At 41.6% G+C, this 23,437-nt stretch overlaps 1 protein-coding gene across 1 annotated transcript in view; it reads left to right on the top strand.

The window, feature by feature from the left end:
• Positions 1-22,411, top strand: part of Ext1 (exostosin glycosyltransferase 1) — a 265,489-nt gene extending 243,078 nt beyond the window's left edge. The window contains exons 5-11 of the mRNA XM_015486395.2: positions 869-1,001; positions 3,432-3,550; positions 4,648-4,743; positions 9,417-9,506; positions 14,916-15,076; positions 16,891-17,062; positions 20,734-22,411. Coding sequence (XP_015341881.2) covers positions 869-1,001; positions 3,432-3,550; positions 4,648-4,743; positions 9,417-9,506; positions 14,916-15,076; positions 16,891-17,062; positions 20,734-20,919 — 957 coding nt within the window. The 3' untranslated portion in view covers positions 20,920-22,411. The remainder of the gene's footprint in view (positions 1-868; positions 1,002-3,431; positions 3,551-4,647; positions 4,744-9,416; positions 9,507-14,915; positions 15,077-16,890; positions 17,063-20,733) is intronic.
• The last annotated feature ends 1,026 nt before the right edge of the window (positions 22,412-23,437 follow it).

Below are 23,437 nucleotides of genomic sequence, written 5' to 3'. Positions count from 1 at the left end.
GGGTGCTGGGGATCGAACCCAGGGCCCTGTGCATGTATCCAAATCTTATATCGTAAGGAGTAGATGATATAATTATGAGTTCGAAGCCCTGAAGTAAACCAATCACTTTCAACTGACAAATGATTTGGGATAGAAAAGTGTTTGACTCTAAACATATAGAATTTAATGATCTGCAAGGTCCCAAAATCCAAAGAAACTAATGAACTAGCTTGACTATTCTTAGTCTTCATATGTTGTATTTTTTGTCCTATTCACAGGATGTTTTGAGTGATTGTTAAGTCACTACTTTTAGAGGTTGAGATATAGGAAAATTTCAGCTCATCAGTACCCAAAGTCCCTGACTTTGGAAGGAAAATATTATAAGCAAATAAGTCTACCTCCTGAATTAAGGGAAATGATCAAAACCTCAACAGCCTGGAGAAGATGTCTTGCCTTCCATATGTTTGGAGTTGGGTCTCTGCATAGTCCACATTGACCTCTGTGTACATGGAAAGCAGATCTTGCTTGTATTGATCTGGATCCATGCTAGATGCCCTACCATCAAGGACAGGTTGTCTGTACCACACACTCTACTTCTAAATGAGCTTCGACTCATCCATAGAACAACAAGATGGAATTTATGGTTAAACTGAAGTTTTAGTAGGACATTTGTGTAGCCATAATCTCTTTCCCCTCCTGTTTCCCATTGCCTGTTGCTTCTCTTTGTCTTGCAGATGTTTTTAATCCATGAGAATGGGGTGGGGGTGGGGGTGGGGAAGGGGGTAGTGTCAGTACTTTGAATGCCTTAGTCTCTCAAATTTGGATGAACAAGATCGTGATCAAATATCAGGCTCTTGTCCTCACTATGTGCAATGTTTTTGTTTTCTAGATTATTCAGGACAGAATATTCAAGCACATATCACGTAACAGTTTAATATGGAACAAACATCCTGGAGGATTGTTCGTACTACCACAGTATTCATCTTATCTGGGAGATTTTCCTTACTACTATGCTAATTTAGGTAAGTGCATTCCTTCCAGACTGCTGCCTTTGCTTACACTCAAGGTGTGACCCAAAAGGACAGATCCCTGATTCTTCTGTTCTATAGTGGGGTCTTCCCAATAGCCTGCGCTACAGACAGCCTTCAGAGCCCCGTTGTAAATGGCATATCAAGTTCAAGAATTATAAATCCAGTAGAGCACTGAAAAGTGAGGGCGGTGGTGTTGGGGAGCCTCGTTTCTCATCGGAGAAGCTACTCTTTATATTTAATAGAGTTATTTCTTATTAAAATATAGGATCCTCAAATTATGGGTCATTTTGAATGTAATAATGTTAGCTATAAATTTAGGTCTCTTCATATATAAACTAGAGTTAGAAGAGCTCTCCCAACTTTTTTTTCCCACAATCTCTATCTATACCAAAGAAAAACTGAATTAATAAAGGTAAAGGAGAAATAACTAGGAATGTATGACAAGGGCACATTTATTAATTCTCTGAACATTTATGGTGCTCCTCTTATATGCTGTTCTAATGCAATGCTAGGTGCATGGAATAAAAGGTCAAATAAAATACATCTCTGCTCTCAAGCAGCATTTAATCTAATTACAGTGGGGAAAGGGAGACTACACGACGGGGAGAAAGCTCCACAATAGGCCACTTCTGCTGCCATAGACATTTACACGGTTTGAGCCCTGGTGGCTCTCATGGTACCCGAGCCTTGGACGTTGTCCTTTATCAGAGCACCACAGAAACCCTGAGATGGTAAAGCATCTTGCAAGTTGTTGTGGCAGAAAGACTCAAGATTTTCGCCCTAGGCTATTATTTTCCAAACCATCTCACCATTTTAAACTTACGTGTTTAACATGAAACCAGTAATATGAAACATAAAGAAATCCATGGCCTGAAGCACCCACAGTGAGTGACACAGAACCCTTAAACCCAAACCAAACATGTTATGGGGACCATATCAAATTCACTGAACAGTCCAGATAGGGTAATACATTTAGAATTTAGTAATTGTCCAATGAAGGCAGCAGTTAGGAATTTTCATATCATCTCTTTTAGAGTTTTGTGGTTTTTACTCTGAGTTAGCACATTAGAAATGTGTCAAGGATGCTTCTTAAACTATTATAGGGAAATCTAAAACCAGCAACTTGTTCCCATTGTTAAAAATGCAGTTCCTCAATTGTGTTTATTCTTTCTTGAATGTTTGCCTAGGTAGCGGGGCCATGATATTCTTTCTACGTTACAAATAAAGTGCTGATCAGATGATGTAATTTTCTCTACAAAACATTCATATAACTCTGTAACATGTATAGTCTGATTCTAACCTTGATCCCTTCGATATCAAAGCTTAACTCCAATGTCCCTGTGTTCTCTTGTTCTCATTTAAGCTACTAAATTAGTGGCTCTAAACTAATGACATTTTAAAAGGTTCTTAACGTAATTCTAACTTTTTATGGGTTCTTGTGGGAAGACTCACCAGGAGAAGCCATCTCGCTGCTTTGCTTTCTCTTTGGTGGTCGTGGTTGTGTTGCATATGTATGACCCTTCTCTACCCAGGGCTTCAGAGCACACCATGTGTAGGAGTCAGCATCACATACTTTTGGTCTCAGATATGTTACTGCCTCACAGAGAAAAGATTCTTGGAGTACTGGGGCTTCCTTTCCAAAATAATGATTGTGGTGGGAGGGGATGTGGGGAAAACAGCCAACATGTACTGAACTCATATGACTTGTAAGTCCCATTTTAATTGCTTCATGTGCATGAACTTATTTAATCCTCACAGTAACTCTGAAGTTTTATACTGTTACTTGAAGCCCCATTTCACAGCTGTGGGAACTCAGAGAGTTAAGTAATTTTCCAAGGTCCCACCACTACGTGGTAGAACTTAGATAGAACCCTAGCCTAGACAGGCAGGTTCTGGGTGCTGTTCTTTTAACCTTTGTCAGTTGCTCATTATTATTTGAAATACTATTAATCAGGCAAAAAAAAAAATGTCAGTTGCATAATTAAGAATCAGATATATGCAAACCCCTGGCAGAGAGAACACATTTGTGTAAATTCATATTGAGATAGAAGTGAACTGGAAGAGAAGATTGCTTGAGAGTGTGAGTGGTGTGTGTGTGTGTGTGTGTGTGTGTGTGTGTAGACATTGGGACTGAGAAGCTGAAGAAAGATGCAAGAAACATCGCCAAGGGAGGGAGGGGGTGCCAGAGGAAGAACCTGGGAATGGACATTAATCTGTCATGTTTTGAGGTCTCCAGACTGAGGCAGTAGTTAAGTTGCAGCTTTTCACCTCATTTCTGTTCTGTCAGGACGTAAGAGGCAAAGGGAAAATATGCTAGAAGGGAACATTAGCTCCAAGGTGAAGCAATGGAGCAAGAAGGAGTCATTTTCTCAGTCTTGTTTTTCAGTGTTCCATTAGGCCCCTCTCTGCTTTCCTTCGCAGGTTTAAAGCCCCCCTCCAAATTCACTGCAGTCATCCATGCGGTGACCCCCCTGGTCTCTCAGTCCCAGCCAGTGTTGAAGCTTCTCGTGGCTGCAGCCAAGTCTCAGTACTGTGCCCAGGTGAGCGCACCTGCCCTCTTCTCCTCAGCAGATCAGAGCTTCCTCCTGGCTCCTTACCTGTTAGACGCTTGGCTCGCAGGGCTATGTAGCATCAGACCCTGTTACTCTCCTTTCATGGGCCAAGCCTTGTTACTATTTCCATCAACCCAAAGATTCTTAGAAGTAAAACCTGGCACAGGTAGGGGTGAGTTACAGAAAGACCTTTGCGCTATTTTGATCACACACACACACACTCAGAAGCGCACGCTTTACACATTTTTATATGTAAGTACGTTATTTTGTTTCTAAGTGTCAAAATGATAAGAGTAACATCAGAAGGCCCCTGGATCACCCAGAGCTGTGGGATGCTAAGTTCAATAGAAGAAACAGCCTTGTTGGTGTCAGGAGGCACCAACTTTTCTTTCACAACCATGACTATAAAAGTAAGAGCAGAAGATCATGACTATGATAACAGTATTTTTCAAATCAGTATTGCCCCATACTCTTTTAACAGTGGTTTTTCTGATTTGTGAATTAGTATATGTAAGAAGGTTTATAAATGTGGAAAGAATCAAGTCATGTTGAAGCTCACATGTTTTTGAACTAAGTGTCTTTATTGGAAATTATAAAGTCACATAAAAATCAGCAATCATTCTGGAAACTCCAAACATAAGCTCATCCTAGATCTATCTTGAATTCTTTTATTTCGCCCACATTGCCTGGCATAGCTCAAGTGTACAACAGATGTTCAGATGTTTAGTATACATTTTTATTTAACTTGATCAGAGTTGATCTTCCTCATCATCGTAAGATATCAGAATTTTGGAATCTACTTTATTAAGCTCCAGCAACCTTAAAGTTACTTCTTTCCTCCTACCCCACAGACCCATTTTTAGGTTGTGCTTTCTGTTCCTTTCTCTGGTTGTTGAAGTGATGAGATTCTCAGGGTTGTGTGGGAGTGGTCTGACTTTGGATTTCAGTTTTGGTGTTGTCCCTTCTGCCTGACTGGACTCTCCAGCTTCCCTGTGGCTCTCTATCTATCAGAAGAGCCTTTGGGTTGGAGACCTGCATTAGATACACCTAAACCGGCCATCCATCTAATGACCTGTTCCTTTCAGATCATAGTTCTATGGAATTGTGACAAACCTCTACCAGCCAAACACCGCTGGCCTGCCACTGCTGTGCCTGTCATCGTCATTGAAGGAGAAAGCAAGGTAGGCCTCAAGTTCCTCATGGGAAACTACCATGGAATCTTTGTTTCTTCATGGGCCACTGTCGGTGTTCACCCTAGAAGGTCAACACCCATAAGAGCTCTGCAGATTATGCTTTCTAAAACTGCACTTGTCTCAGAATATCCTTAGCTTTAACAGCCATCGGCTTTGGAATCAGCAAACCTGGGTCTTAATCCCAAAACTAGTAACTTTTGACTTTGTGTATATATATATATATATATATATATATATATATATATATGTAAGTTCTTAGAGCTTCATTTTCCTCATTCACAAAGTAGAAATAATGATGCATATCCCATAGGGTTGCATGAATTCGGGGCCTTGCAATAGTAACCTTTCCACAAATCTTGAGGATGGTGGTGCTACGTGGGTTTGCTTAGTTATGAATCCAAATGTCTTTCAGAAAAGATGTTAGATAACTTCCTCACAGTTACCTAAAAAGGACATTTCACCCTAATTTTGTTTGGGTGCTTCTATCCAAAGTCTCTCACGGGGCTGCTCTCTGATCCCTGCTTCAGATCTCCAGTCCACTCTGCCCAGCTGAACGCTCTGGGATCATCTTGTGGCCCTTTGGATACTTCATTTGCTAATGTGCTAAACTGACAGTGGATGCCAAGTGTCATCTGGCCATACTCAGCCTTCTCGTCTTTCTGCTGTTTCACCATATAGATACCGTTGACCATTATGTCCCTCTCTCTAGTTTTTGTCTTGCCATTTGCCTTAAAACTTGACTGCTCTCCTCAACTCTTACTGTTTGTCGTCATTCCCCTGCGTCCTGTAAGCCCTGTTCACCAGCTGCTACGCCTGGAAACTTCCTCTGCTCTTGGCAGTGGGTGGCGAGCTCATCTCTCCAACTTCTGCTTGTTGCTTTCTTGTAGATTTTCCCATTTGTGAAGAAATCAGACGCTACTAAATGAAATTAAGTTGGATGAAGCAGTGTCATCTAAGAGACTAACTTTATTATTTCTCAAGGGATCAGGTCATGAGGGACTGGCTCCCACTAAGTAAAACACCCCTGAGCCAGAATAACAGAATATCAACTTATGGGTCAAACCATTTGAAATCATCATTCAATTCCTCAAAAGTGACGGCTTCATATGGCTCAACCTGATGCATAGAGTTGCTGTGGTCTCCCGGTCAGGATCTATTCAGTTGCCATTTATGATGCCTACTGTGTGCTGGGCACTGTGTTCTAGGCTTAGAACACCATGAGGAACCAGATAAATGCAGTTAATATTCATAGGGGTGGAGTCCAGCCACATGCTCTGGGCATCAGTCGTTCTACCCTGTCAACCCTAGTTTCCCAAAGGGACTGGCACACAAAACTCTTTTGCCCCCAACCTCTTATATCTACCTTCCTAGAAGAACAGTCTGTCATAGTAACTGCAGTGATCCCATGACAGAGCCTGCAGCCCTGGTCAGTGCTCAGAGGTATGCAGGCAACTCCAGTTTGTATCCTGCCCTGAGTGACCAGATCTCTTTCTGGGTTGATGTCTTGGTTTGGATGTGTCAGGATGTTCAGATCGGATCCAGTCTCAGTGACTGGAGCTGTTCTGACTCCTGTAGGTAGTATAGCACCGTCATGCACTGATTCATTAACTGACTTTATTTTTTTACTCTTGATGAGAAAAAAAAAAAAAAAAAAAAAACCCTCCCAATTGCTTTATTTGTAAAATGGTGATGATGAAAATAGTACCTTTCCCGTGGACTTTATCCAGTGTCTTTCATGAGATACCTCAGATTCTCCCAGCCATATCTATGTCTGGGCTCCTGGCAGTTTGTTTAGTCACAGGCCACTGATCTAGTGGGCCCCATGATGTGTGTCTTTTCTCTCCCTGTCAATGTCCTATGATTGCCCCTCCTAGGGAGGAAGCCTTTTCATTGAAGTATTGCTTTATACTGTGTATTTTAAGGAGCCTGAGCTACTACAGAGACCTACTCAAAGATTAAATGAGATACTGTTGATCAGCTGCTTAGCCCAGTGTACCTGTTACACACACACCAGGAGTTCAGTAGCTGTTGGCTATTCTTCTGGGAGGTATTATCACATCCTGATTTGTCACAGGTTCTAGAATCAGACTTACTCTTGTGTGACCTAACGTGAGTTACTAAAAGGGCTTCTTCCTTCAGTAGGTGGAAGCACTGATAATACCTAACTAATGCAGTAGCTAAAAGGATCAAATGAGCGCTGCTATTCATACAGGTGTACCAAGGAGTGTGGACACATAGTAAATGCTCAAACGAGCACTACCAAGCTTTGTGGAATTATTTGTATGCATTTCTTATCTGCCACACTAGACAGTAAACTTCCTGAGTCTTGGTCATTACCTAGTGCTGTTTGTTAGTTCTGAAGGAGTGGGATGCTCATGTGGTAAAATACTTTTTAGGTGAACTCACAGGGAAAACCCAGTTCACTCATGATTGACTTGGCACTTTCCTTGGTTCCTCTCCCACTAACCCATTCAGGAAGGTGACTAAGGCAAAGTATTTAAAAAAAAAAAAAAAAAAGCCCCTGTTTTTCCACTACACTTGAAAGTGGCTGGCTGATGGGTTCGTGACCCATTGATGAAGCAGGTTCCGAGAAGAGAAAACAGATCCTTTAAAGCCAGCGAGCAAATGACAAGGAAGAATTCTAGGACCTCCTTATTCTCCATTTAAAATCTCCAGATCTAGCCTTGAATTGAAAATCGATGTGTGTATGCTGCTTTGGCTGTGAAATTCTGTTTTGAATTTATGGGCCTTGTCTTTGCAGTTTTCCCCTACAGGCCTAACAAGGGAAAGGTCAGGGCAACGCTAAGCTGGCAGCTAATGGGTCTTTCCTTCCTCAGTGGACATGTAAACAGGATCAGGAGAACTGCTTCGGGCTGAGATTTCTGAGTGCCGAGTGTATGTGGCTGCTGATCGCTTTGTGTTTTATTTTATTTTGAAAGCCTGAGAAAGATGTTTTAGGAAAGAAAGCCTGACTCAGTTGACAAATGTGTAGGAGCAGCCCCTGAAGCCAGTCACACTGCAGCTTTGTTCCTTGAGCTCTCAGAGAAAGGTTAGCATGGCTCCGGCCAGCCAGTCTTTAATGTCTGAAGATGCCCATGCTTCGCAGGCATGGAGTCCTGCAGATGAGCTGGCTTCTCCATATCGGCACAGCTGGGCCTTCTTTGGGGAGCTCAGAATTGCAGAGCGTGTGTGCCTTGGCAGCCAGTTAGGTGTCTCTTCTTCCTCCTCCCCTTCCCCTTCATCTCCATTGTTGAGCTACTTCAGTCTCTGGGCTTTGTGCTTCTCAGGCGATGGCAAGCATCTTGTCTCAGGTCTCTCTGTGTGAATTCAGAAGAGCCGACCGACATAACCGTTACATACTTCCAGAGGACAGCAGTGAAGGTGCAGTCACCTCATCTGTCCCCACGTTCACTTTGAGGTTCTTTCCAGACCTGCCACCGTTAACAGCACTATGGCTGAAATGCTCAGTCAGAGCTCCCAGGTTGAAACCAGGGTGCATCTTGGGCAAAGCACTTTTCCTTCTTGCTCCCCAGTTTCCTCCTCTATAATATGGTTGTTATAAAGATGAAATGAGATGATGTTTATAAAGGACTTGGAACATTTCCTGGTACATACTAAATGGTCAAAAAAATACTAGTTCTTGGGTGATGTATTCTACACAAAGGGAGGAGGCATGACTGTCACACAGTGGCCTCCCCATTCTCCATGTTCCTGCTGATGCCCTTGTTCTCAAAGCCCCAACCAGACACACACACACACACACACACACACACACACACACACACACATCTCACCATGCCTGATTCTGGATTTGCCCAGAATTTATTCTTAAATTATTTGCACAATTTTTCTAAATCTGTGAATTACATGTGTTATTACTTACTAAAAATTTTTCTTTAAGTCAACTTAGTCTTATTTATTTATTTATTGTGATGCTGGGGATTGAACCCAGGGCTTTGTGCATGCAAGGCAAGCACTCTACCAACTGAGCTATATCCCCTGCCCATACTTAGTTTTACTTTAATGAAATGATTTGTAAATTAACTTGTATTACTATCCTAGATTGGTATAGCTACAATAGAAATGACAATATATTCTTTATATTCTGTACTAAAATAAACATATAGTGGAATTTGTAAATATTTGCAGACCTGTGATCAGCCTGGCCACACCTCTTTTTCATTCCATCCTGCCTTCCAGGTGCTGATTCTCTCTTCCATCCCTTTGCATCTGCAGAGCCTCCTATGTGTACTGCCCACTGCCATCTGCACCTGGTGATATCTGCCCCTCAAGGTCCTGTCTTCCTCTGCTCTTCCAGGCAACTGACTGCTCTGTCCTCTGGTCTCTTGGCATTTTTCAGTTTGAGCTAAAACTAGTCAAATGATTTGTGGTCTCTACAGACTACGAGCTCCTCAAAGACAGGGCACATATCTTATTTATCTTTGTCCTCCTTCAACCAGCAAGGTGCCTGGTACACGGAAGGTGCCCAGTAGTTGTTGAACAAAAGGGAGCAGAAATCTTTCAAAGTTGAGGAATGACCAGGCAGTAGAGCATCTTTATGAAGGTGAGGAAGGGGGAATTGTCCTGAAAACAGGACTCTAATGATACCTCTGTTTTTCCCTCCTTCCCTCCCTCCTGCCTGCATTCTGCCTACTCTGCAGGTGATGAGCAGCCGGTTTCTGCCCTATGACAACATCATCACAGACGCTGTGCTCAGCCTTGACGAGGACACTGTGCTCTCCACGACTGAGGTAAGGGCCAGCCCTAAGTGGGCTGGAGACTTCTTCCAGCAAGTGCCCCACGTCCCCAGGTGCCAGCCCTTCTCTTGCCTTTGCTGTGGTGAAAGTTGAAAACATTTTTCAAAACTTTCTGCAGAATTGGTTTTAATTAACCCAGCACCTTGCCCCACCTGGCACGCGGAGGAGGGCATTTCTTCTTTTGTTTTCTCTGCTAATTGGCTTCTCATTTGCATGACTGGGCCTGTCTCTTCCCTGCAGCCTGCCCTCCGTTTTTTTGCTCTTAAAAAGCACAGTTGGGGGCAGGTGAGTACTGCCAATGGTTGGGGGTTCTCTAATGCATTATCCTGAGACTGTGCAGTCCAGATTCTGACACCCATCCTTCCCTACTTATCCCAATCCCTGTGAGATGCCTGTTAGGAATTGCTGTTCTGGGTTCTAAAGGCAGTTTTCCCATCTTGACCTAAAGCGCTCTTCTGCCCACCCCCTACTTTAAGGCTGAGATGGAGACTCCTGCTATTTTAGGAGTTCAGATATTTGACCAAAAATAAGATTCCCCCCACAAAAAAAAATGCATGTGGGGGAGAAGACAGATATGATAGAAAACCAATTTTTTACAACTCGAATGAGTATTGATCTCTGAAGCCTTACTTTAAGGCATAGTTGAGATCAAAGACAACTGTATAAAAATGTAATATATCAGAAACATTCTATTCATGCTAGCTGCTGAAACAGCATGGAGACTTAACTGTTTATCCTCCCCCCTCTACCTTTCTCTTGCCTCTTTTACTCGTTTTTATTTTCCTTTCTAGTTAAGCATAAGCACTGAGCAGCACACACTCTTCTGGACCCCACACTGGCTCTAACAGTGGGCCTTGGTGTTGACCTAGGCCACCCAATTCAGTGTCTCTTTCTTGAAATTCCACGGCTGCTTCCAGTTTCCATCCGATGGAGTTGAACAGATGCTATGTACAAGGGCAACCTAAATAACCCCAGGACACAATGTCCCGGACCTCACCTTGTTAAAATGCTTTCTGTGTAGCCAAAGCTCTATAAATACTTGTTGAATGAATGGCTGAGGGAGTGAGCGCTGTGTGGATTAAAGGGGGAACACACAGCCAATTGTGCCTGTGCAGCGGCCAGAGCAAGGGTTGTCTGGAGCAAGGGTTGCCAGGAGAAGAGATGCTTCACATTCAGAGGGAGAGATAGCTATGAAATACAAGCTGGGAGACACACCAGCCTGCATTTTTCTGTTGCTTCCTGCAAGGGAAGCTGGCATCCCAGGAGCACATTCATTCAACAAGTATTTATTGAGAGATTTCTTTGTTCTGGTCTCTATGCCAGGTACTTTGGTTACACAGTTCCTGCCTCTATCTATCAAAGTCCTGGCAGCAAACAGAATTTGAATCAGATGATTCAAGGGGAAGGATTCAAGTGGAAGAATCTGGGATTACTTAGGAGGGATGGGTAGGGAGGTACCTGCAAGATCAGGAAGCAGTGTCTACCCCTAGACCTGGAGGAAAAGGAGAGGCCTCCCTACAAGGGCTGTGCTCACGGAGAGACATGGCTGCTGCCAGAACTCTGGTACCAAAGTAAGAAGGTCGCAGGGAGGAGACATTTGACTTCTCTGGTCCCATCTCCATTTTCTTGCTGGTGTTTCCCATTGACCTGACCTAACCAGACACCAGCCAGTAAGGAGGACCAGGTGGTGCAGTCCCTGAGGTCCCATCATTCCCAGTGCCTAGAGCAGGGCAGAAAGAGTGGGCAGTACATCTCAGAGGGCAAACACTGAAAAACAGCACATTGTCATGGGGGATTGAATGGTCAAGACCACTACCTGAGTCATCGTCCTGTGGCCTGGAGTATGGATGGATTCCTCTTTTATCTCTTCCCCTGGGCACGAGGCAATTAGTCTCATCCTAGGGTTTGTTTTTTCATGTCCCATTGTGAAATAACTTTCAGCTGTTGTGATGCATCTTTGTGCTGGTGAATTTCCTTTCAAAGAATAGCAATTCCAACCACTCTGTGCATGCTGGGAAGAACATGTGTTGTATGTGAAGTAATTAGAAGTCAACGTGGGTTGAAAATGATATGTAAATTTAAGAGGCTGGCAGTCTGCTTTGCTTTTGCCCGCTCATCAGTGTAGTGGTTATGTTGCCTAAAATGGTCGTGGGCAAGGATTTCTCTCCTCTCTTTTTTTAGGTGAATAGATGTTGGTTCAGCTTATTTCCTCTCTAAGGGTTCCCAGCTTGTGTAAATGTCTCTCTGTAGCATTAACGATAGAGTTTTAAACAGCATCCTATAAAGGGTATTAGATATAGTTGGTTTATAGTTATTTACATTTATCTGGGTTGCTGCAAATCCTCAAAAGAAAACAGATGTTGATTTTTAAGAGAACAGGCCTTAAGCTGACCTCTGCCTTCTTTGATGTGTTAATGATCTCCATGAAAGCAGAGCTATCCCAAGAATCATAGTTTTTATCTGAATTTACTTTTGAGTTCCTTTGAAATGACTTGAAACAGCTTTGAGAGGGTAAGAAATTCATGTGATAAAAAACACCCCATTGGGTTCTATAGTAGCTGCCCGTGCATGTGTTTCCTTTTCAAAGAATAATGGAAAACCCCAAAGAGTGCTGACAGCCGGTCAGATTCTTTGACAACAGGCAGCAGAATGTACTGGCCCATCAGTTGGTGCCATTAGTATTGGATGCCAGTGACAATGTATAGGTTATCGTGACCTAATTTCAGTCTCCTGGCTAATGCTGCCTGCTCCCCTGCTGTGTTTTTGAGATGTCCCATTCCCCACCAAGTTTTCTTAATGTATGTTACACCAGCCTCCTCCCCCAACTCCCCTCAAGGTACGTTTCTGGGGAGTAAGCCATGTTAAATCTTTTCATCTTGAGATAGGGGAGTGTATTAGAGTTTTCCACAGAAACAGAGCTAGTGGAGATTTATTATGAGGAGTTGCCTGAAGGATTGTGGAGGATCGGATGTTCACAATCTGCCATCTGTAAACTGGGGATACAGGAAGGCCTGAGAATCATGGCAGCTAATGATTAAGTCCCAGAACAATAGCAGTAAGGGGTGATGGCCCAGCAGAAGCCAGCAGGCAGGAAGGAAAGAAAGTGAATTCCTCATTCCTCCACCTTTTTGTTGCCTCCTGCCCCTCCATGCATTGAATACTGCCCAGGCAGGTTGGGAGCACAATCTGCCTCATTGGAGTCCATTGATTGGAATGTGAATCTTCAGACATGCCCAGAAGTGATCTTTTCCTCCAGGTTCCTCTTGGTACAGTCAAGTTAGTGCATAGAATTAACCATCACAGACACCAAAGTTTCACACAGAATTTATGGCTGTTTACAAAAAGAGTGACTTGGAAGCCTGAAGAATTTGGAGATAAAAGGATCTTTAAAAATCACCCAGGCCAGTGTTTCCAAAAAGATGGTTTGTGTACATAAAATAGAAAAGAGTTGTTCATGGTTCATTAGAAGTATTTTATTTAAACAATTGTTTTTAATTTAGTGTTTGTTAGAAAATAATATTACCAATAATCAAACCCAGAATTTTACTGGTATTTTTACCTAGGATAAGTGTAATTTTTTTTTTTTTTATAAAAGTCAATTTGAAGAAAAATCTTTCCTAATACATTGAATATGTGATATGAGAATGCGGCAAAAAAGCTTGGGAAATATTGATCAAGGCCCATTGGCTTCCGGGTTTTTATATATATATATATATATTTTGTTGAGGTAAAAATTTTAAAAAATGTAAAATTAGCATTTAAAAAAATAACATTTAAGTATGTAATTCTGTGCTGATTCATTTGTTCACAATATTGGGCAGTTATGATAACCTCTGCCTTAGAAAACATTTTTAGTATCCACAATGGAAACCCTGGACTAGTCAAGCAATCATTCCCAGCCTTTGGCAACCCCTGGCTCTGTCTTCTATCTCTGGGGATTTGCCTATTCTGGATATTTCTTGTGCATGGAATCTTGTGACTTGTGGCAATTTCTGTCTGGCTTCTTTCTCTTAGTATAATGTTTCTGAGTCTCCATGCTGTGGCACTTGCTTTACAGGTGTGTCTCATGGTCACACTTTGCAGTGGGTGGAACTTGGGCTGTTTTCAGCTTTTGGATTTGGTGAATGGTTACTTGCTCTTCTTTTGAACTTCTTTGATGGCGAGACTTAGCAACATCATTCAATCCCCCAGCCACCATCACAGTCCTGAGACTTGAATTATTTGCAGAATCAATGAAATTTCTATTTGCCTTGCTTATCAAGAAGAAATAGGGCAAAGGCTGTAAATAGTAACCCTTATAAAGACATAAATTGATTTCCACACGATAGCGAGAGAGCCAAAGAGAGATTAGAATACAGTACACATTGAACTTGAAACCAGATTGCCTGGATTGGAATCTTGGCCCTGCCACTTACTACTGCAGACAAATTACTTGACCCTCATATATGTTCATTTTCCATCCTGTAAATTAAAGATTATAAGAGCACATACCTCACAGGGTGAGGATGAACTAAGTAAAAACATATAAGCACCTAGAAGCAGGTTTATCACTTTATAAGCACTACACCATTATGAGCATTATATGATGGATTATATTTTTATCTTCTGTTTGGTTTTATTTTTGATTCATCAAATGATCATAGCAAGTCAGAAGTGAGCTTACACACTTGAAAACAGAAGCAGGTTCAGAAGGACTTGCGTTGGATCCTTATAAACACTGGAAAGCCCTCAGCTACCTTTTCTTTAATATAATCCTGTGGCTTCCCTTGGCCTGGTCCTCACTTACTCTTAGTAATTTCACTTGTGGGTGCTTTTGTGGAATTTCCTTGCACTTCAAACCTGAGAAGCCTGAATTCTTCTTTCTTTAGGGTTACCTACTCTGTCTTCATATTAAACTTGTGCTTAAAAAAAAAAAAAAAAAAAACTTTTCTCTTGCTCTTAAGATGCTTTAATTTCGGTCACTTTGGCCTGATATCTCCTGGTTATGATGTGTGGTATATATTCACTCTGGATGCACACAGGAAGTCTGCTCTCATTTACAAAACAGATGTGTCGTTGTCTCTGCTTCTTGTGGCTCAATAGTCACATGTACCTTGTGTGGGGGCTGGGAATAACTGCTTTTTTTTTTTGCTTGAACAGAGAGGATTTCTAAAAGACATCATCAAACTTTTTTTTCCTTTCATTTCCACACTAATCTGAAATTTCCTTAACAGAAAACATTAAAATGTGCATAATTATGGGGCGAAATGTCAAGCAGTCAGTTTAATTTGCTGATGAATACATGGAATTAATGTTTCGAAACAGTCTCGGGCTTTTGCATCATGAATTAGAGGGGGAAGGTAATGTTTTGTTGACATTTGTTAACACTGTTGATTGCTTATTTGGCTTGTGTTCTGCCTGCAGGTGGATTTTGCCTTCACAGTGTGGCAGAGCTTCCCGGAGAGGATTGTGGGGTACCCTGCACGCAGCCATTTCTGGGATAACTCTAAGGAGCGGTGGGGGTACACATCCAAGTGGACAAACGACTACTCCATGGTGTTGACAGGAGCTGCTATTTACCACAAGTGAGCAGTTTACACATTTCTCTCATCTCTCCTCATATTTTAGTTTCTGGCAACTGCACAAATAGGGACTTGGGCCAAATCTTAACTTTATTGAACATTAGTCTGTATCCCCATGTAAGTTTTGTCATTGTGGCAAGTGTGTTTTTTAAACCAGTGAAAATTTTTAGCTTATTGCATTTCCTGAAATTGTGGCAGAATAGTACTTTTCAGTTAAGCTGAAATGTGGAAACTCTGCTCAGAGGTATATTGGGTAATTCAGTGTTGAGAATAGTGACAATAAAAGTGTATCTTAATTGAAGAGCCCCAGACATTGTTGTAGATGTTTGGGGTCGCCATTGAGTAAAACAGAAAAAAAAAAGTTTCTGCCAATGCAGGGGAGACCCAATAGGATGTTAAGGAGATGTATCAAGAGTAAAGAATCAGAAACGGTAGAGATGGAACAGGTTGGCAGGTGGCCAAGGCAATGCTTACTGAGCAGGTGAGATATGCGCAGAGACTACGAAGCTGGTCAAGAGCATTCTGGCCTGAAGTACAGCTAGAATAAACACCAAGAGGCAGAATGTGGGTGGAACAGTGTGATGAGAGTGGAGTAAGTTAGAACAGGTCAGGGAGTTTAGGGAGCCCATATGCAAGAGGACTTGACTTTTCTTCTAAGTGACCCAGAGAGCCAGTGCAGGGATTTGAACATTAATAGACACCGTGTCAATGTTTTAGGCATCCACTCTGGATGCTGTGTTGATAATAGGCTACACAGGGACCAGGTAGAGAAGGAACACCTGTAAAGAGGTGATTGGCATTTTATAGAGATGATGGAGCCTGGAACCAGGAAGCGAACAGTGGAGATAATAAGTAATGACTAGATTGTGGACATATTTTGAAGATGCTTCAGCATGATCCCTTAATAGATTGGGTGTAGAATTTAATGACTTATGTGTTTGGGGAATTTGATGCTGTTGTTGTTTTGTTTCTTTGATCTGAGAATGGGAAGGACAAGAGCAGTCATCAACAGAGATGGGGAAAGCTACAGATGGAATGAGAATTGTGAAAAATATAGAAGTTCAGTCTTGGACATGTAAACACATCCAAAAGGATATGTTGAAAAAATCTCCATGGATGGAGATTTAAATTTTGCACTCAATTGCATATATTTGGTCTTTAAAACCAGCCATCTGGAGAAAGGTAGCCAGACTAGTGAGTATACATAGGTAGCATTTCCCACTGGATCACTGGTGGAACCCTGTTTTTTGGTCTTAGTGAGGGGATCACACCAGTCATACCTTAATCTTTGTTGTAAAGAATAGAAAATCTTGCCATCTCGGAGACAGGGTTGGAAATGCCCAATGTGTGAACATTTAAACTGAACCCTGATCTCAAGATTTCACCTCTCAAAAGTTCATTGTTCCCCTTCCTCCTCCACCGCCACACAGATGAATCTGATTCTTTCTTATGGTTTGTCTCACATGTAAGTAACTTCTCTTACCATCTAAGTATTCAGTCTGTTTCTAACTGACCGGACTGATATTAAAATTAGCCGAGCAAGCACTATTTGCAGCTATGTATATCTCTGTACCTTGTTTCCTCATCTGTAGAATGGGAACAATAATACCACCCTCCTCAAAGATTCTATATAAGGATTAGAGGAGGCATTTATAAAACACTTTAGAATATTATCTGGCATATAGCAGGTAAGAGAGAGTGATCATCATCATCACCCTCCAGCAACATGTGTAGGGACTGAAGGAAGGGTTATGTGCATCAAGTCCACCTGTCATTGTGTAATGACACCCTAGGAAACCTGTCTTTGGTTTTTACAGATATTATCACTACCTGTACTCCCATTACCTGCCAGCCAGCTTGAAGAACATGGTGGACCAACTGGCCAATTGTGAGGACATTCTCATGAATTTCCTGGTGTCTGCTGTGACAAAATTGCCTCCAATAAAAGTGACCCAGAAGAAGCAGTATAAGGAGACAATGATGGGACAGGTAAGGGTAAGGGAACTCTTCCCTTGCTTAGCTCACTGGTGGTTCAGCCAAAGGTAAGGAGGACTTGTGTTCCTCCAGGAACTCTGTAGAAGCTTGATGAGGAGATATCAGAAATACCCCACATTTAAAAGCTCTGGAATGAACATAAAGCTCTCATTTAACCTACAGGGACATGCAAAAGATATGTCCTTAGAGTTTGTCTTAGTCCCTTCAGGCTGCTATAACAAGCATACCATAGACAGGGTGGCTTAAATAACAAGCATCCATTTCTTACCCTTCTGCAAGCTAGAGAGTGCCCGATCAAGGTTCCAGCATATTCAGCATCTGGTGAGAGTCTGCTTCTTGACTCATCAATGACTGTCTGCTTGCAGGGTTCTCACATGCTAGAAAAAGGGCAAGAGAGCTCTCTGGGGTCCCTTTTATCAGGTCTCTAATCCCATTCTTAAACACTCTACCCTCATGACCTAATCTCTTCCCAGAGTTCCCATCTGCAGTACCATCACATTGAGGATTAGGCTTCAGTATGGAAATGGGGCTGCAGTGGCAGTGGTGGTGGTAGGGGGGTTGTTGCACAAACATTTGGTCCATAGAGTTGAAGACCTATGAGAATGTCTTTAAAGTTTTTCATGGTGTCTTATTTAATGACAAGCAAACAATATTGTCTTCAACACAGCCCACCAGTGTTTGCTCATGAGTAGAGTATGTATCATAGTAAAATGCCAAGAGTCACAGTATTTGATTTTCAGTTCTAGAACCAGCTTTAACAACCTGTGGACACATCAATTGCCTTCTGAAATTCAGCTCATCTTTAAAGTGAAAATGGTGAAATCATTCTCATCGAAGGGAAAACTTTTTTAAAAGTAAAGGAAATTTTACTAGACTCTGTTCATTCCACTGATAGATTTCCTATACCTTAGACTCCTGGTACCCATCTGAAGATGTTGAAGTTGTTCTATTTTTATTCTTCTTGGACAGAGCCAATATTGTATGTAAGAATCAAAAAACATAAATTAAGGGCATTAGAGCTACCTGACTTAGATCACAGAGCAGGCAGCAGGATTGGAGTCGACCTGGATAAGCAGTCTTTAACATGATTGTATCAGTTCAGTTTGGGTATTTTCATGGGCCGTGTTCTAACAGGTGTTGATTATGTGTTAATAACCTAGGTTTTGACAAGGGTCATGTTAACCAAATTGATTTTTTTTTCACATTTACTTAATTTAGTGAGAGCAAACAATATACAGGATTTTAAGTTCATAAAATTTAGTCATCTAGCATTTCCTGAGCACATACAGGTTACCAGGCACTGTTCTAGTTCCTGGTTATGACAAAAGAGATGTCCTTAGTGAGCAAAGGATTCCAGTGGAAAATTCTACTACCCTCCGGTTACTGAAAAAACTAGCAAGAGGAGTTGCAGGGATATTTAATCTTAGGGGTTTATTTTGTGCCCTCTCGTAGATTTGCCAAATTCAGTCAAAGCAATGTTTCTAGTAATTTTTCAAATCCCATGGGGGCAAATTTCAATGGAACCTTAGATCTACCTGTATGCAACCAGGTCCTGCATTTGCCCCCTTCTCCCTTCCATACCCTTGAGTTTGTTGAAATTTTGTGTGCCCAGTAAAGCAAGCAGACATCATGCTCTAAGATCAGTTTTCATTACAGAGGAACAATGTCTTTTCTAATACATGTTGGTTGACCCAGAATAAATGTTGAAATCTAGTGGCAAAAAAAGATACTTAAATGATTCAATTCACTTTTTTTTTTTTTTTTTAAATTTGTGAATGAGAATGAGCCGATGCTCTTGGGTATCTCCATTTGCATATGTGAGCACTCCTGCCCTTGTGTGGGGGTCAGCCACTATGGGAAAGAGCCCCTCCAAAATGGCCCATAAACCCACATGGATTTAGGAACAAAGCAAGACACCTATGGGACTGAGTGTCCCTTCCAATGGGAACCCACAGTCAGCTTCATTTGTGACCCCTCCCTGATTTACCATGTGGAGTTCTCCTAGTGTGAATGCTAAGGAAAGGAGCAAGCAAATGACTGGAGCATCCCTGAGCCTGCCCCCTCATCCATAAAATGGGGGTGTTATTACCTCATGCTTTTACTTTCCCCACTGTTTGTGAGCTCAAATGAACTTCATGAAAACACTTCATAGAGAATGGTTGTTTTTTTTTTCTGCTGCTCAGAGATAACTTGACATTTGTATTTTGATGTTATTTTCAAGCATGATAACACTCACAGTTTTAAAGTGACTCTGAATGATTTTCACACTAAAATGTACTTTCCCATGAAAGTGTATTTGTAACAATGTGTGGGAATATAAACACATTGAACACACACACACATACATACATATGTACATACAAACTTACACACACACACACACACACACCATTAAAGAGTTCCTCATTTACCCAGTTTTTTTTTTTTCCTATAATAGAGCAGCCCATCTTTTTCTTGTTTTCATAAAAACTTGGCTTTAAAGACAATTGGCTTAGTTTTCTATTTAAATTTTGGCACTTAAGTCATTTAAAGCTTGCTTTTATATCAATGTCAATCATTTACATGATCTAAAAATATTTAATCAACCTTAGGGGCAACATAGAGAGCTAAAAAGATTTTAATGGTCTTTTTTACTTGCCTAGAAGAAATGTTTTTCTGTTGTAGGTGAGCACTGATTCTTTACAGGAACTGATTGCCCTTTAAAAAGTAATCTTTGGGCACTTTAAAGGAATAGAAAATGCAACCATTCTTGGGTTAAGAGAAGAGCATAATCAGGGGATTGAAGTGCAGAAGAACAGCCTTACAGACAAACTCCTTGTGCTTTGTGGAGTCATCTCAGTAGAAAAGTCTATAAAGGGGAGGTCAGATTTTTAGCGGCCATGTGATACTAGTCGAGCATGAAGTGTAAGGTTTTGTTTCTTCTTCAGCTATACATATGAGTTTTAAACAAAGGGATTCCATAGGTCTTTATAAAGGTAGAAAGACAGGAGAAGACCAGAAGTGGAATAGGTAGAAAGACAGACTTCACAGTTGACTACTGGTATCTTCAAATCAACAAGGATTTTTTTTTTTTTTTTTTTTTTTTTTTTTTAGGAATTGAACATAGGGGAACCTAGCCACTGAGACATATCTCCAGCCCCATTGTGTATTTTATTTAGAGACAGGGTCTCACTGAGTTGCTTAGTGCCTCGCTAACTTGCAAGGCTGGCTTTGAACTCGCCATCCTCCTGTCTCCTAAACTGCTGGGATTATAGGCTGTGCCACCCTGTCCCGCATCAAGAAGGATTTTAAAAACTGTTTTTGAAACCAAGAAAGCATTGTTAGTCATAGTAGTTGGTCCTAGGTGACAAAAAAAAGTGCATTTAGTGACCATCATGGTTGAGTTTTACTTGGTAAGCATTTTCATTCCCTGACAAGAGAATTAGTCAACTCAGAAAACTTCAACGAAATAGGTGTGTTTCCCCAGGGATGAACTTGGGTGCCTTGGGGACAGCTGGCAAGGCTGACGCGCCCCGCACCTTGCTTCTTCCCCTGCGGTGTGCACGGTGAGGCTGGGCCCAGGCCTGGACTCTGCTGCTGGCCCGTGACTCACCTGGCTCATTGTCCTGCAGCGTTTCCCTCTCACCGGGCACACCTCTCATTGTCCTGTCTCTCCTTCTCCCTAGACTTCCCGGGCTTCCCGTTGGGCTGACCCTGACCACTTTGCCCAGCGACAGAGCTGCATGAATACGTTTGCCAGCTGGTTTGGCTACATGCCGCTGATCCACTCTCAGATGAGGCTCGACCCCGTGCTTTTTAAAGACCAGGTCTCCATCCTGAGGAAGAAATACCGAGACATTGAACGACTTTGAGGAATGCGGCCAAGTGGGGGAGGGGAAGCGAGCAGGTCCCGAGTCAAGCTGCGCTCTCTTCCCAGTGCAGATCCGCTCATCGTCGGAGCCAGATTGTGCCAAGAATCCAAATAAACCTAGACGAACAGAATGATAAAAAAAAAGGCCAATGAGAACCTGACTCCTGGCTCCTGGGACTGCACCAAACTCACCTCACTGGCTTCTATGTCCCAAGACTAGGTTGTGTACAGTTTAATTATGGAACATTAAATAATTATTTTTGAAATGATTGCTATGCAGGTTTAAACTTTTTTAATGATCAAAACTATTAAAAACCAGAGTTCTTTCTTTAATCAAAATTGTGTTGGTTGTGAATATTTCAAAGCTGCTGCTCCGCTTCCCACAGACATGGATGCGGCTGGTCACGTAGGGTCTCCTGCAGTTGCAAAAGCTCAGACTTCACGGGAAACACAATAAGTCACTCTACCCAGTGTCAAGAAGTAACTAAGCATAAGTTAAGACAAGTTCATTATTCAACTTTGCCAGTGCAAATTGTTTTCCAATTTGAATTTTCAAACCCATTTGAACTTTTATCTCTAAAATGTCGCTGCATGAGAGCAAGTATTATGACTTTCAGGTAGGCAATTCTAACTGAATTGAGATATATAAGTTTTGTTTGAGATATATAAGTATGATAATGTTTTTCATTGGGGGTGGGGGTGGGGGGAGTTAGTACCAAGAAAACACTACTAGTATAATTAAGAAATGTTCATATTGCACAAGGAACCATCCACACAACCCACCAGCATGTTAGTAAGATGGAAATGTCCACCCACAATGCCTTTCAGAGGTTTTGGGCCTGATGACAGAGTCAGCCATTAACCTGTGTCTGATTAGAGCTGGGAAAGGCTTTGGTTTAGAGGCCAGGGAAAAATGGCTGTACTGGGGGAACAGATTATTTATAACACAAGCTCTTAAATGCTTGTGAAAACCTCAAGTTTCGGAAGCTTCTCTGTTGAGAAAGAAGTAATAATGTATAAATGCACACCATTGAACAAGAGGATTGCTGTAAACAGAGTATGCCTCACCATAGGGACCCTAATACCATTTTTGCTCAAACATTATTTTGAGCAAGAAACTGGCAAGCAAAATAATCAGAAACAAAAGTGAATACTCTTTTTATTTTGTTTTTGGTACTGGGGATTGAATCCAGGATTACTTTACCATTGAGCTGCATTCCCAGCCCTTCTCTTTTTTGGTTTTGAGACAGGGTCTCGCTAAGTTGGTGAGACTAGCCTCAAACCTAATAATCCTCTTGCCTCATCCTCCCATGTTGCTGGGATGGCAGGCAAGCACCACTGCGCCTGGCATAATACTCTTTTATTTCATTGTAATTTTTAAGTCTGTGAGAAGTTCAGTTGTGCTTCTTGTTAAAAAGAACATTTCTATTGCTGCAAAGGCTGTCTTGAGCTTATGATGATTGTGAAACTACAAGAACAAATGAACAAACAAACAAAAAACCCACAAATCATATCTCAGTTCTATTATAAAAAATGGAGACTTCTGATATCAAATGCTTTCTTCTACTTGGAAGAGGCAAAAGAGAACAGGGACTAGACAGATTATTGGTCCCTACGATCTGTTATGCAGAATAAACAATAAGCACTTTAGTCACCCCCCCAAAAAAAAACCACCTGCCATATTCCATACATGTATTTCCAGTTTTGTCTTAGAAGGAAAGTTCATCACAAAACTGTGTTCCAATAACGTCAAGTATGTGGCTAAAGTCAGTGGAAATCCTGTCTGGTGGATGCTAACTCATCCTTTCTTTGTAGATACCTGGGAGAGAAAGAGGAACTTGGATATCCTTGGCAGGGAACTATGAACAGGAGTGAAAGCAGGTGTTTTTAGAGGTCAAAGAGATGATGATTCCAGGTTGCCTAGTAGCAGAGCAAGGATCAGAGCCCCCAGGTCCAGATGCTGTGCTGCGAGTGGTATATAGGCAAGGAAGTTCAAGAAGAGGGACTTTTCTCTGTCACCTGTGACTCAGAACAGCTCCCTACATCTCTCTCCTCCAGACTGACTCTCCTTAGCCCACTTTCAAACATGTGACATTGTCCCTTAAGTAGATGTGATGTCTCTTACGCATTTGATACAATTAGCTCTTGGTCCACGTGTATTTTTCTATTAAATGCCCAATAGGTTTCATGTCATCTAAGCTGCATGTTAAAGGGTTAGCAGTTAATCCTTTATTCATCTAGCCTTCACAAATTTGTATTTAAATTATTTTTTTTTTCAGAACTGGAATATTATTCTTGTGTCTGTCACCGTCACAAAAAATGCAATACTTTATCCAACAACCACGCTAAAACTCATGTTGTCATCTTGGCTTACAAAGCAGCGTCCCTAATTGTACCAGTCAGTCACATGAGGACATTCAGCGACCTGCCTTGCCAAATTTACCTGTCATAAAGCTCACGGGGCACACAGTCCCCACAAAAAAAAAAAAAAAAAAAAAAAAAAAAAAAAAAAAAAAAAA

Source organism: Marmota marmota, unplaced genomic scaffold (genome assembly GCF_001458135.2).
Source record: "Marmota marmota marmota unplaced genomic scaffold, marMar, whole genome shotgun sequence".
NCBI lineage: Eukaryota > Metazoa > Chordata > Mammalia > Rodentia > Sciuridae > Marmota > Marmota marmota.
This window is presented reverse-complemented; position numbering and strand designations above follow the sequence as displayed.